Source organism: Nuphar pumila, chromosome 10, assembly GCF_984573655.1.
Source record: "Nuphar pumila chromosome 10, dmNupPumi1.hap1.1, whole genome shotgun sequence".
NCBI classification, from domain to species: domain Eukaryota; kingdom Viridiplantae; phylum Streptophyta; class Magnoliopsida; order Nymphaeales; family Nymphaeaceae; genus Nuphar; species Nuphar pumila.
This window is the reverse complement of record NC_143258.1, coordinates 102,888,422-102,903,618: the sequence shown is the minus strand read 5'-3', so window position 1 is coordinate 102,903,618 and position 15,197 is coordinate 102,888,422. Positions and strand designations below refer to the sequence as shown.

General features: G+C 35.4%; 1 protein-coding gene across 1 annotated transcript; it reads right to left on the bottom strand.

Moving 5' to 3' along the window:
* Positions 1 to 11,389: 11,389 nt before the first annotated feature.
* On the bottom strand, positions 11,390 to 13,577 carry LOC149827684 (FCS-Like Zinc finger 2-like). The gene is made up of 2 exons (XM_090018210.1): positions 13,177 to 13,577; positions 11,390 to 11,776 (listed from the first exon to the last, which is right to left on the bottom strand). Exons 1-2 carry the CDS (start codon positions 13,419 to 13,421, stop codon positions 11,581 to 11,583), a joined length of 441 nt encoding a protein of 146 aa, XP_089874336.1. The 5' UTR covers positions 13,422 to 13,577; the 3' UTR covers positions 11,390 to 11,580.
* Between the last annotated feature and the right edge of the window lie 1,620 nt (positions 13,578 to 15,197).

Genomic DNA, 15,197 nt, shown 5'->3' with positions numbered 1-15,197 from the left:
CAATGAAGAAATTTTAAAAAATTATTGATTTAAATGAGATTTCATCTCAGGACATGTGGATTAGAAATTTCATTATGGGTCTTGGTGTTGTGGACTTTATTGAGAGGTCATTGAAGATCTTTTGTGATAATGAAGTTGTTGTGTCTTTCTCGAATAGCAAGCGCTCCACTTCGTCTAGACACATTGGATTAAAATGTTTTGTTATTAAAGAAAGAACTTAGAATCATTTAATATGTATTGATACAATTGGTACAAAAGAAATGACTATAGATCCTCTTACTAAATGAATAGTACCAAAATTATATTCTCAACATATAATAATGATGTGTCTATTTGATTCATTTTGATGTATGACAATACATTATGGTTCTATGTGATCACATTTATGAAACTAAATTGATTCTCTATGATTTTATGCATTGTTGATTCTGTATAAAGTGTCTCTCATTTTGAGAAGAGAGAATAACAATATTAAAAAGATCAACAGAATAGGTGACAGACCAACCCATTCATAAAGGTAATCTTAAGATGCTAAACACTTAAAATGAATGATATTGTAGTGCATGAAAATATGACATCTCATAAAGAGGTACTAATCTCCATGACTCATGTGATTCAGTATACCATGTAAACATGAAAATTGAATCGAGATAACGGTAAATAACATCGATTGTATTTTTTTGTATTAGTGGGTCAAGTAAGAGAATGTTGGACTTTTAGATCGGGTCCAACCGAATGTGACTCGATTTAACACGAGTACACCAAGGGACACCATAAGAGTGGGGGGTTGTTATGAAAATGTGAAAGGTTTACATTCAATATGCATGAATGTAGCAATAGAACGAAAAAGTAGGCCTCCCATGTTTTAAAAAAAAGGGCCAAACTGATATGTTAATTTAATCAGCAAAAAAAAAGAGAGACTAAAACCTGCATTTGTCCATGATATACTCATTTTTCCATATCACAATGTCATAAGAGTGAAATATGCAGTACATCAGATGAAGACAAAAACTAAAATTATAGTTTATTATTCATTTGTTTTTTTTGTTTTATTCTAGCATATGCTTGTCTCACTTTGTAGCCATGGTAAAACGTCATCCTCAACCGTTCTACAAAATGCAGCTTTCATTAAACATACTACATTGAGTAACTATTGTTTCATCCGTGAAAAATGTCCACCTTATGGCCTTTAAAGAAAAAAATTCTTAGCCACAAATTAAGCATCTTAATGGAAGTGGAGTTAGCAAACTGTCCTCATTTACCAGCAAATTCATAATAGATTGTAATAAAAATGACTAGTTCCATGATAGTTGATTAAGTTCCTAATAGCCAAACATGTGTCAATCAACTAAAAAGTGAATTTGATTCCAATCTTTTAACTCTAGAAGCTAGGGCACATTTCGAAGTGAGAAACGTCTAGGAAAAGTGAAGCAAGGTCAGAAAACCATACAATTTTTCTAGCCCTTCCAAATGAGAGAAAATGTTTTTCTTCGAAACATTTTCTAAAAAGTATTGTTTTTATAGAAAAGATTCCTCAAGGGGTAGAGGAATCTTTCCTATCAAAAACTTTATGGGCTTAGGGAAAAGCCCTGCTCTTGCCCATCCTCTTTCGTTTGTTGTATACCAAGGAGAGACGCCCCCTCCACTATGCAACCCACCGACCTTTTTACTCCTCGCTTGCTCACTCAACGCTCATTCGCTTGAAACTCAAGATAACCCAAAAAATTTCTCTCTCTTTAGTATTTCATTTCATTGTCAATACCTCCATCGCCGAACTAGTGCCTTCTTCCAAGGCTAATCGATGAAGTATGGCCTATCAATGTTTTTCCCATACGTTTTCTTCCTCCTGGGCTAACTAGGTTGGCACTAAAAAATAATCAAAACAAAAGAGGAGGGGCAAATCGATGACTTCATCCATATCCTCCAAAGGGTTTGGCCATATTGTTGCTTCCATCTCTAACGCCAATGTACCATTTCCATCTCCTTTTCATCTTAGTGTCGACCTGCACTGTCAGAGCTTTACACCGTTTGGCAAAGCCCTACCTTGGCTCTCTCTGCAAGTGCCTGACTCTGTTTCTATGTGTGTGTGGAAGGATATGCACGCTACTTGCTCGACTAATTGCCTTAACAAGGCAGCAAACAATGAAAATTATGACATGTTAGTGCTTTAGAATTTTTTCTCTTTTTTGTTGGGTTGTGCAGTGCAAACAAAATTCAATGTCGATCATATCCTAAGCAACCTCAAACAAAACTCGATGTTTTAATTCAAAAAAATGGCTTTTATTCTTGTTATATGTGAATTGTTGATTCTTCTTCTTTCTTATTTGGATTTTATTCATGAAGATGGGTTTTAATTAATTTGCTTGGATTTTAATTTTCATCTACTTGTAGCATGTTTCAACTTGTTTTCGTTTAATCTTAACATGTTACAAAAAGAGGAGGTCGACATCACATGCAAACAGTTTTGGAAATTTTTATTAGACTGATAAATTTGGTTCTCATTCAATTATATGTAGGTCTAAAACAAATTTAAAGTGTTTGTCCTATATGGCATATTGATTGGTTATTATGCATCATCATATATTTGTATATATTTTTGTTATGATAAAAACTTCTCATATTTATTCATATATTTGTATATAAATGTGAAATTAGGGATGACTGAAGATGCATTTAACCTTGATAAAAGCGTACCTGAGACACAAGAGGAGTCTCAACGCTCTAAAAAAAAAGAGAACACTCTAATAAATTGATTTTGGTTTGTATTATGTCTTAAACTCTTAATTTATAGTTTGGTTAACTAATAGATTTTTGCACTTACATGTAGGCATATCCCAAACATAAGAAGTTTGCTTAATATAATGTGCTCTTTTTTTAAGAGCATTGAGGCTCCTCTTGTGTCTCAGGTACACACTCATCAATGTTAAATGCATCTCCAGTTATCCCTAATTTCACATTTATAATATGCAAATATATGAATAAATATGAGAAGTTTTTATCATAACAAAAATATATACAAACATATGATGACGGCATAATAACCAATCAATATGACATACAAGACAAACACTTTAAATATGTTTTAGACCTACATATGATTGAATGAGAACCAAGTTTACCAGTCCAATAAGAATTCTCATAAGAATTCCTAAAACTGTTTGCATGTGATCCTGACACCTCTTTTTGTAACACGTTAAGATTAAAAGAAAACAAGTTGAAACATGCTACAAGTAGATAAAAATTAAAATCCAAGCAAATTGATCAAATTCATCTTCATGAATAAAGTCCAAACAAGAAAGCAAAAGAATCAACAATTCAAACAGATAACAAGAATGAAACCCATCTTTCTGAACCAAGGTTGCTTAGAGTTTGATAGACATTGAGTTTTGTTTGCACTACAATGCCCAACATAAAAGAGAGAGAGAAATTATAAAGCACAAACATGTCACAATTTTCATCTGCCTTGTTGAGGCATTTAGTCGAGCAAGTAGTATGAATACCCTTCCATACACACACATAGAGACACAGTTAGGCACCAGTAAAGATAGCCAAGGTAGGGCTTTGCCAAACGGGACAAAGCTCCAACAGTGCTGGTTGACACTAGGAAGGGAAGGAGATGGGAAGGACATGTTGGTGTTATAGATGGAAGCAACGGTATGGCCAAACTATTTGGAGGATATGGCCAAACGGTGCAGAGCGCTTGCATTAGAGATGGAAGCATCAATTCACCCATCTTTCATTTTGATTATTTCCCAGTGCTGACCTGGTTAGCCCTAGAGGAAGAAAACGTATAGTGTGAAGCTATGTCACAGGGACTCGGCTAGCAGGGTGTCATACCCGCATCGATGCGACTCAATGCGGGTGCAGGTGCGGCATCGGTCAACCCGACCCTGGGTCCGATCAACGCACCCATGGTCATTTATATCCAACTTTTGGACTTATATATATATATATATATATATATATATATATATATATATATATATATATATAATTTTTTATATTTTTGCCGCACCCAGGTTTTTTGAAAGTGGTGCACCCCCGCACCTGCACTCGCACCCATGTGACATTGGTATGAAGCATGATTGGCCATACTTCATTGGTTAGCCCTAGAGGAAGGCATTATTTTGGCAATGGAGGTATTGACAATGGAATGAAACACCTAAGAGAGAGAGAAGGTTGATGGGTTACCTTCAACTTCAAGCGAACGAGCATCGAGTGAGCGAGGAGAAGGAAAGTCGTTGGGTTGTAGAATGAAGGGAGTGTCTCTCCTTATATACAACAAATGAAAGAAGAGGGGCAAGACAGGGGCTTTGCCATAAGCCCAAAAAGTTTTTGATAGGAAAGATTCCTCCACCCCTGGAGGAATCTTTCCTATTAAAAAATGGTACTTTTTAGAAAATGTTTCACAAAGAAACATTTTCTCTAGTTTGGAAAGGTCAGAAAAATTGTATGTTTTCCAACCTTGCTTCACTTTTCCTAGACGTTTCTCACTTCCAAACGTGACTTTAAGGTAAGATTTTTGCTCGAGCTAAGCCATTCGGTTCGCCTTTAATTAATAGCAGTGAAGCCAGTTGTGCCACCAATAGTCATTGTCTACTTTTGGCAGCAAATTGCAAGTCATGACCTGGCACACCACGAAAGCAGGAACGCTTTTAGTTTAAATGATCCTAATCAAGCATACCAAGGTCTTTAGGCCTTCGAGACCCTCAACCCACACCCAGCCAACCCAGTCACTCACTGCCATCAGAAAGGTTTGGGTTCCTTGGGCCATGTCCCACCATTTGGTTACTTTCTAACTAGTTAGTTATCAAACATTCACAGCCTGGATGACATTACATGGTGATTTAGCTTTCCAATTGGAGAGGTAAAGCCCAAATCTAGTGCTAAATTTAAAGCATAGTCAGAGATATCAGCGATATTTTGAAAATATCGTGATATTATAGCAATATGATTGAAAAATGATATTAAAGGTAAAAAATTGCGATATTTTCAAAATATAAAAAATTTATATATATCATGATATTATTGTGATATTAGCACAATATTATCGCGATATTATCAATTAGTTTTACTTTTTATTTATTTTTTAGATTTTAAATATGTTTTTCTCCTTTCTTTTACATATTACTTATTTCTTTTATTATTTATGTAAACATGAAAGTTTCTCACTTGTTTTTGTTATTTTTTTATTTTTTAAGTCCCGAGATTTATCACCAAACCGATAATATCGCGAGAAATAGCTCGCCGAGATATAGCCGATACCGATATTTCTGACTATGATTTAGAGTAAAAGAGTTGATTCTTTTGGTGTTCAGATTGTAAACCAGATCTAGTAAGACCAAAAGCAGAAAATAAAAGGACACGTTAGAAATTCCTATGGAACTCACTTTCTGACTTGAGGCTCAGAACTCCATTTTACTGATGTAAGAGTTAGACGAAGTGCACCATGAAGAAACTTCCTCTATAGTCTTTCATGGGAAATCAAAGGGCTAACGCTAGATTCATGCAAAAATTTTGTCGATAACAGCATCTAAGTTTAAAAGGTTAAGATACCTGAAAAATAACCCAAGTCTCTGAGACTAAGGTTTAACTCACGAAAAGATGTGGATAAGCTGCTGATCACTAGTAAAGTTTCAACGGAAGGAAAACGGAGACTGACTTATTGAATTACAACATTGAAGGATCATGATTATTTGATGAAAACACCTTGTAGAAACATCAGAATCCATGAAATTAAGTTAAATTGAGAGAAAGAACCCAACTATCAAATTCAAATGTGCGGCTTGATTCATTATACTTTAATCATACAACCAATTATTTACATGTATTCATACACAGGATTTTTGTTTAATGAGCTGAGAGCTCTAACAATGTCTGTTCCAATAGACAAGGATTCAGCAAGGATGATAGCTTACATCATTCTCAAAGTCCTGGGAATGGCCTTTAGAGCCTGCAGGTAGAACGATCAAGTTGTGCCTATCATGTCATTGGTGTAGTAGGAGGGGAGCCTTGGCCACTAGACAGGTGGTCAGGGTTTCTCTCATGGAAATCAGTCCTTTGCATATAAGAAGGGGCAAGGGGATTACCAAAGCAAGATGACTTCCTAGGGGAAAGGGGTGTGCCATGGGTTTACACTGTCGGAAAAGCGATTGTAAGTATGGTAGGCGTAACCAGCGTGACTAGGTCTCCGATCCTGAGAGTGGTTTTCACTACCATTGTAAGAAGGGGCAAGTGATTGTACAATTAACTCGCCCTCTCTCTTACTCTCTTGGTATATATATATATATATATATATGGTGCTATCAAAGGCAGGCAAATGTAACTTTTATCAAAGATCTAAGCTCCAAAAGGAAAATGTAACTTTTGAATCTTTTATTTAATATTTTCACTCTCTATATATATATATATATTCAAGTGTTAAAGCTGACTCAAACATGATGTTTTATGTCATTTTTAAACCACCCTTAACATAATAAATTGTGAGCTATTAATTTTTTCACCATTTTAAAAATAGAATCTCATGGTGCATTGGACATGATACAACCTTATAAGATAGTAAATAAACCATACTTAACATATTTGTATGTTAGATCTGACAGTTGGTAGCTTGATCTATCCAAACAAGGGTGTGTACCACCAGTATCATATTACAAAACTATCATATATATAAGGGTGTAACTGGGTCAAGGTTATACTTGAACGGATTACACCTGACCCAAACTGATATTGGTGAACCCATGGGTTTAGATAGAGTCCAAAATATAGGCCCTTAGTGAAAATGGGTCGGGTCTTGGGTATTGTAAATGAAGATCCAAACCCGAATGGTCCTGATCTAATTATATACCAGAACTCAAATGGTTCCCCATATTTTAAAACCAAACTGACCCGAGCCTGACCTAATTATATACTCGAACTGAATATACACCTAAATGCAAACCCGTTTCATACTCTATGTATCTGGAAGTTTCTAATTGGTAAATATTATATACTCAATTAAACATTTAAAGATGTTGATAAACTTAGAATTAATATGCATTGCATTTTATTAATCTAAACTTTAATTCATTTTTGTATATACTTTCTATTGCCCTTTTATCGTGGAAATTGTCAGGCTGTAGTGAATCCCAGATTAATGCTCTAGAACTCATTGAATTTGATACATTTTGAATATGATGTCATTGATTTTTTGTTTCAACTAAAAAATATTTGGATGGTGTGGATATATTCTTTTTATATTCTGATTTTGACATTATTTAGAATAGTTATTAAGCTTTTGTTTTATTAGCATATAATCCTCTTAATAAATAGTTGATTCCGTTAATTTGCATATTTTTTATTGGCTGCTAATTAAGTCTAGAATACTGTTCATATCAAGACCCAAGCTTAAACTCAAAATACTTAAACCCTTTAACCTATATGGGTCTACATTTTTCAACCATACCCTGACCCTAACTTTACCTGATGTATACCTGAACCCGTTAACACAGATGGGTCTACAGTTTTTAGCTATACCCGAATCTAAATTAGATTTGGTCGGGTTTGAGTCATACTTTTAGACCTGACCCAGATACACCCCTAATCATATATTTTTGGATGTTAGAATATGAGGATTGGAAATATGAGAACTAGAGTGTGAATTAGGTATTTATGATGTTTTTTTTTTTTTGCAAATCCAACCCTGTAAATGTGTTCAGTATGATCTATTTGCTAGCAATCTATTGTTAGATTATGTTGACAAAAAAATGGATTCTTATTCTTGAACGTTTACCTTGTTGATATTAGGTGATATCATATGTTATCAATGTTGTCAATATTAGTTTAAGACAGGCTCGAATAATCGAGCTGAATCGGTCGATTTTAATTTTTAAATTCAAAATTTCATTAAATTTTATAAAACTAAAGATATTCAAAAAGGGCAGAACCGGACGATTCAATTCCGAATCTGGCCAAATCAGTCGATTCAGGCCGATGATTTTCAGAAATGACTAACATTGGGTGATACGTCACAGTAGCAGTGATACAGCGGTGCTCTGGCCAGGTGACACGTCACAGTACAATCCACAGTGAACAATTGCCAGCACACTGATGGTGATGGATGGTGATATCTGATATGACATAACAGCTGATATGAAGTTTTGATACAACTGTTCTCACCTCCCACCAATTCATGTCCATGCTGCCAGTTGTACAATTCTTCAATTATTTCTGAAAATAAATGATTAATTCATCTGTTTTTCATGTTCCGTGAATAGCCGGGACATTGATAAATATTCAGAATGTCATTTCTAGAATTGAACTGATTCTTTTTCCTTTGGCAGAGAGAAAGGATTCCTTTTTTTGACATTTATGAAATTAAAACAAAAGTTGGAGGTGTTAAAAGGAAAAAAACCATCATCAGTAAATTGCCGTGGCAGAGAATTTATTTTCGAAAGGCTAGAGAAATTTATTTTTTCACAAATACAATTGGGTCAAAAAAATATTACCAAACTTATAAATTTCATTTTGAACCAAAATGCAAAAAAAAAAAGTCCTTTTTTATGCACAAGCTGAGGGATATTGTGACTTTATCTACCTAAACTGATTCGACTAGGGATGTAAATATGTCGGACTCGGGTCGGATCTATAGTCGGATTCAAATTCAGATTTGGAGTCTGCTAGAATTAGATAAAACCAAATCCAGATCCAACTACCTTAAAACCGGATACTTAATCAGTTTGGGTTTTAGTCTGATTCGATTCAGGTTTAAATGCAAAACTCAATACCAAATTTGAATCCAATTATTAATAGGATCCCAATTTGGCAATTAAACATGACTAATCGGATTCTGATTGGATGTCGAGTTACATCGAACCAGTTGACATCCCTAACCCCCCAAGTACAGCCATCTTTTGCCTTGTGCATAAAAGAATGCGAGTGACACGATCTCTAGCCTTGGTACAGGATTCAAGAATTAAGAGCATCAAAAAGTTTCAAATAGGGGAGTGCCACTAGTTTCATGTTATTATCTCGATTGCTTGGAAAACCTTCTCCAAATTTACACCTCTCTCCGATTAAGCAGTTTTGAAAGTGTTCATGATCTAAAAATGCACTACTGTTTTCCCCTTGGATTATCCAAAAAAAATACACTACTGTTTTCGCCAAATTAAAAAAAAAAAACTTTGTGGCAGCCTCTTAGGAGAATGAAACCAATCAGGGCAAGGATAGATTCCACTCAAGGGGATTCCTAATTGGTAGGCAGGCAAGCAAAGCCCCTGCAATGACTGACAGATACATGTCGTGAAAGTATTCCACAGCAAAAAAAAATTAATGCGTCATCTCAATCACAAGATATAAGAAGTATATCCTTTCAATCGCTGGACTGTACACCGTGATGAGTTGTGGAGCCTGATTCACTGTTTTTGCCCCTGCAGGAAGGGGTGGTCCGGGAAATTTTTCTGGGGCTTATGTTTGGGACCCGGTTTTCAGTGGATCTGACCTGATTTGGTTAGGGTTAGGGTTGTCGCCCTTGCCTTGTTTATATTCTCGCTTTTCTTTCCCTAGCTTGTAACTGTCTGTTAAGAGTAATAATATTTCTCTCTGGGCAGCCGTGGTTTTTTTTACTCTCTCTCGGATTAGAGGAGAGGTTTCTCCACGTAAATCTGTGTTCTTGTATTTTGTTTGATCGTTCTTGTTCTTTGTTTCCTTTTGATTGTCTCTTGCTCGTGGTTTTTCCTAACACACTGAATATTATGTGCAGCTGAATTTTGAGTTGTATCAAGATCAGAATACATTTTCATTGTTAAGGCACACACAAGAACTCTACAAAGATACAAACAGCCCAGGGTTAAATGAGTGGTGTACCTAGCATGAACAAAGAAATGGGAATGAGCACCAACTACTAGAATGGCTACAGTGCCAGGACATGTATCATACTTCAAAAGTACTTAATATACATTTCATATGTAAACAACTTATTCCTTAGATGATGATGTGTGTTTGCATGCACCCACTTATCCTGATAAACACGATAAGCAGGGAAATTGCATCTTGATCCATAATAAAATATCCCACATCATCTTGTTTATCTGGACAAGTGTCTATGTCCAAACACAACCTTAAAAAAAACAAAAAATATCAGTTTTTTTATTTGATAAATCTTGTTCTAGGTTCTTGAGCTTCTACATTTTCTCAATCAAATGGAAACCATCATAGATGTGTTTATGGCTATCACAATAATCTAGATTTGCCACAATTGCAGCACCCTTATTGTTAATGATACCAGCCACAACTATGTAAATATGTATCATGGTTCAAGGTCTGTTTTTTTTTTTTCAGGAAATAATTTATTCCCCAACTATAAACAATAACTCCAGTAACGTAGAAGGTCATCACCTTGCACCCAATTGTGTTTCAATCCCCAATTATATACGTTTAACATCTTTGTATATATGTTTTCCGGTCAATTGTTAAATGTCTTTATCACATATTACACCATAAATCTATTAGTTTCAAGAAGCTGGTCTATTAGTTCCAGGAAACTGTTCTTCAAGCATACATAAAGTTGTGAACCAACATCCTTGATTGATTGCAAATGCAGTTGGGCTAATGTTGCAAGCGCAAAAAGATGACTTGCATTTCATCCTTTTTCTCAAGGAGATCAACAACATATTTTTGTTGACAAAGACAGTATAGCATCAGATGTGCAGTTAACTTCAGTATGAAAGAAAATATCTACACCTACCCACTTCATCTGAAACCTAGGATAAAGAACTTGCTTACAAAAATAATAATTAGAAATGATGACTATTTCCCTGCCCTTGTATCATATGCTTCATGTATTTGCTTGGTTGTCTCTTACCAATGCAAATAGTCCCATTAAAAGAGAAATGAGCGTTGAACAAGACAGTATAACAATAACATACAATAAAAAATAAAAAATCTGTGAGACATCTGATACCCCCTGCCCCAATTAAAGGGAGCCAATCCAACTCAGTTGATACCAGGAAATTTCGCCTTAGAAGAGGCAGATATTCAGCCAGAACAATTTACCTGAGGCATGAGTTATTTTTCTGGACATTCCAGGAACTCTTTTCTTATACATTATGAACACTAAGCTTAGACATAGAAGTGACTGTTATTAGTGTAGGCAGGTCACAAGGTCTAGATACCCGCAGAATAGGTGCACGGTTAGCTGAATATTTATGTAATAAATAACATTGTCATGGTCTCAAAATAACAATTTGTTTGGTTAAAGAAGACAATGGGTGTGCTCTGAATGGGCATTCAAAGTTAAAATAAAAGGAAATTATATATATATATATATATATATATATATATATATATATATATATATATTTGTCCTCTGAAAAACATCTTTAATACAAAAAAGATAGCATGATAGAAGTAAACTTCCCTACAAGGGTTGAAGATCCTATGTGAAAATAAAGGCAGCTATTTGCAAAAAATAATAATAGCTGACTGAAGATACGAAAAGTGCATGCTATTGACAAAATGTTGTAGCACCGCACTCGAAGGTAGCCAATTTATATATAAAGAACTGACACTAAGTAATGCAATTTCTGAGAAATTAGGTGCAGACTAAGAAGCTGTATGCCCTGCATCTCTAGTGTTCTGGCTGGCCTGTTCTTTCACATTCACATTGTCAATTTCTATGTGACAATTTGCTGAGCCAGTACCTTTAGCTGCAGTAGCCATCAATTTATCTTTGTAAGCCTTCTCCTCTTTTGCTATCACAACTTGTCTACATTCTGGGGTGCAAAATGCACGCAGATCCCTACATGTATAGACAAAATTGCAACACAAATCAGCTGTTGTTTAGAAAGAAGGAATGAGAAACAATACAAAGGAAGAAGAACTAACATTTCCAAATGAATAAAAGAATGAGAACTAATGCTTCCCTCTCAAACAGGTGAATTTGAAATTAGAACAAGGATTTACCACATTGATTACTAAGTATTGTCAAAGGTAACAACACTGCTCATCTTCATGGGACCTGGCTCTCTGTTCATCCTTATATAAGGCTAGACCATAAGTATCTAAGCATTCCTTCAAAGTTCATCTGTTACAACATCCTACAGGCTTTGATTGGGTTTCATTCTTATACTCAGCACATGCATCTCAACCACACGCACTCCAATTAACATCAGTTCTTTATTGTTCAATGTTTCATCATATGATAGCGTATCTTAATTTTGGAGAACACCTCTCAGTCAATAAGCATCAAGTTACCACACAAGCACCACGAGTTCATTGTAGCTTCAACCATCTTGCACCATTACCCTCATATCCATCAGCTTATATGGTTCTTGAGAGCCACACAAACTACAATGCAGTTATTGTCTAAAACGAGTGCATTAGTAGCTCAATATGCAAAAATAATCCTCAAAACATAGAGAAACAGATCAACATGGAACTGAATGCACGTCTCTTATATGCAAATGGATTTGTCCAACGCAGAGAACCAGTTAATATGGTACTGGACACAAATCCTTGTAACATATCAACCATCTAAATCCAGGAGATATGGTCAAAAAGCAGAGAGGATCACTAAAACCGTCGCATTGAAGACGTACATCGACCGAACCAGAAAAAATTTCATCTAACTCCAATTTGATCATGGACTAACAGCACACACCCCTTAAATTACAACATAGAAAGAAAACAATATATTTTCTAATCTCATAATTTACTTCCAAGCATATATAAGATGAGATTAAAAATTTGGATGAGAGAGAGAGAGAGAACGTAATTCAGTAATTCACAGTTCACTAGCACTGAAAAACCAAAGGGATCAAAATGCACAAAGAAAATCATTACAAAGAGCTCAGAGAAGTGCGGAAACAAGAGTACCCCACTTCGCAATTTACGTTGGGCTCAGATAAAATGCAAAAACAAGAGTACCCAACTTCACATTTTACATTGGGCTCAGATAGAATGCAAAAGCAAGAGTACCCAACTTCACACTTTACATTTCCACCATCATCCAACAAGGAAAAAGAACACAAGAATCCGAACACAGAGAGAAGGAAGAGAAACCCAAAACCAAGAAAAACCCAACCTCACAATCTACTTCTTCATCACAATCCAACAACCAAGAAGAGCGAAAGGACCAAGAAGCACAAAGAAACCCATTAAAACAGAGGAGGAAAAAAGGGCAGAGGACAAGGGAATTACCTGTACATGAAGACATCTTGGGAGAGCTGGAGACGACGCTTGCACAAGAAGCAACGCTCGAGGAATCCGCCGAGGCCCTTCCATCGGGGGTCCTCTATGTCCGTCTCCCACTTCATCTCATGTGGGTGGGTTATGGGGTTCACGCTGAGCCGGGAGAAGCCGACGCCAGGATTCTCCGAATAAACCCCGAGCTGTCCCGTGCTTCTGGTCCGCGTCGTTCCGGCCGGTTGCCACGCTCCGGCCATCGCTCCCCGCTTCCTTCTCAGAGAGAGAGGGAGGGGTGCTCGACAGAGAGAGAGCAAAAGAAACGGGAGTTACAGCAAAATTCAAAAGGAGAGAACCAAAAGAAAAAAGGAAACGGCAGTCAAGGAGAGAAAGAGAGGCAAAAGAGAGAAAGAGATGTCGGTAGAACGGTAAAGAAGAGAGAGAGAGAGAGCAGAACCAGGGGACACGATTCCTGGCTTCAACTAATGAGTACCGGTGGGCCCGTGGCGCGCGGCGCGCGGATGTGGGTCCCATCTGTTGTGGATTCCACGCCATTGGGGCAATTCGTATAGTGGCAGTAGGTGGGTCCCTCTTTGGCTGTGCTCACGGATGTCCAAACATCGTATATATGATGTGAAAATGAAAACTTCTCAATGAAAAACCCTCCCAAGCTTCTTCAATAGAAGTTTTATTAGATTTTTGGCATTTTTTTTCAAAATTTCAGCCATACATGTGATCTGTGGCTTGTTTTTATAAAAATCAGTTCTTAGAGCATCTGATTTCAATGCATGAATAAGTTTTTATAAGTTTTAAAATCAATGGCATACAATTTTCATAAATTTTTCAGTATTCAAATACCATTTTTTCTATCCCAAATTCTTTATTAAAGTATCTATTTATGGTAAATCAATCATGCTGAACACATATGTAAGATCAGAGATCAAAATTTTGAAAAAAACATCAAAAAATTCTCACTGAAGAGGTTTGAGAGGGTTTCCATTGCAGAGGTTTTTATTCTCTTTTGTATATATATATTGCTTAAAACTTCACGCTCTTAAGAAAAGGGTTGATATTTAAAGCTATTCAAAGTAGGGAATGCTTTATTGGACATTATATATGTTTGTTTAGTAGGAATGAGTTTTGAATCATGTGATTTTGACATGTAAGCAAGCTTTTTAAGAACTTAAAAATCAATAACTTAAAATTATATGATTGAAACAATCATATTTTTAAATGAAAATAACACGATCTAAGGTTTGATTCTTAACAAACAAGCCATGCTGAACATATTTATGTATTTAGATCGAAGGTTTGATTATTAACAAACAAGCCATGCTGAACATATTTATGTGTTTAGATTGAGTGGATAAAGTCTAAATGTATGATTTTAAACTTAATAGTTTTGTGTCTTCAATAACACTAAATATTAACCCACTAAAAGTACTAAATAAGGTTCTACATTTGCTATATTTGATCGTACTTACAATTTAGTGGGAATCTCATGATGAAAGATGTGTTGGCAAAATCTAACCTCGTAGATGTGTTCAGCATGATCAGTTTAGTGAGAATTGATCCCTGGAGCATGTTTTTTCAACAATGATAAGCTTTTTTATTAAAAAAAAAACAATATATTCATAACCTATCAAATTTTGTATTGCCAAAAAAACCTATAAAACATGTGAGATTCTTGACTAAAAGAATGAAGTATAATTGTTTTGTCACTATTGCATAAAATATTTACACACACACATATATATATATATATATATGAAAGGGAGACCATCCAACCAAAGAAATGTTCAAAATCTACAATGGATGATAATCGATGATGTTTTTTCTTTAATGATCAAGTTTTTCACCGATAGAACTTTACATATTTAATTTTTATCATTCATTTAGTGGGCGACATGTTTTGAATTATGAATTTTCGATGTTTAGATGTGTTTTGGAAAGCACTAAAATTCAATTGTCTACAATACGTTGTATTGTAAATTTTTAAATGCATTGTAAGCCATCAGTTTTTCACATTTCTAAAA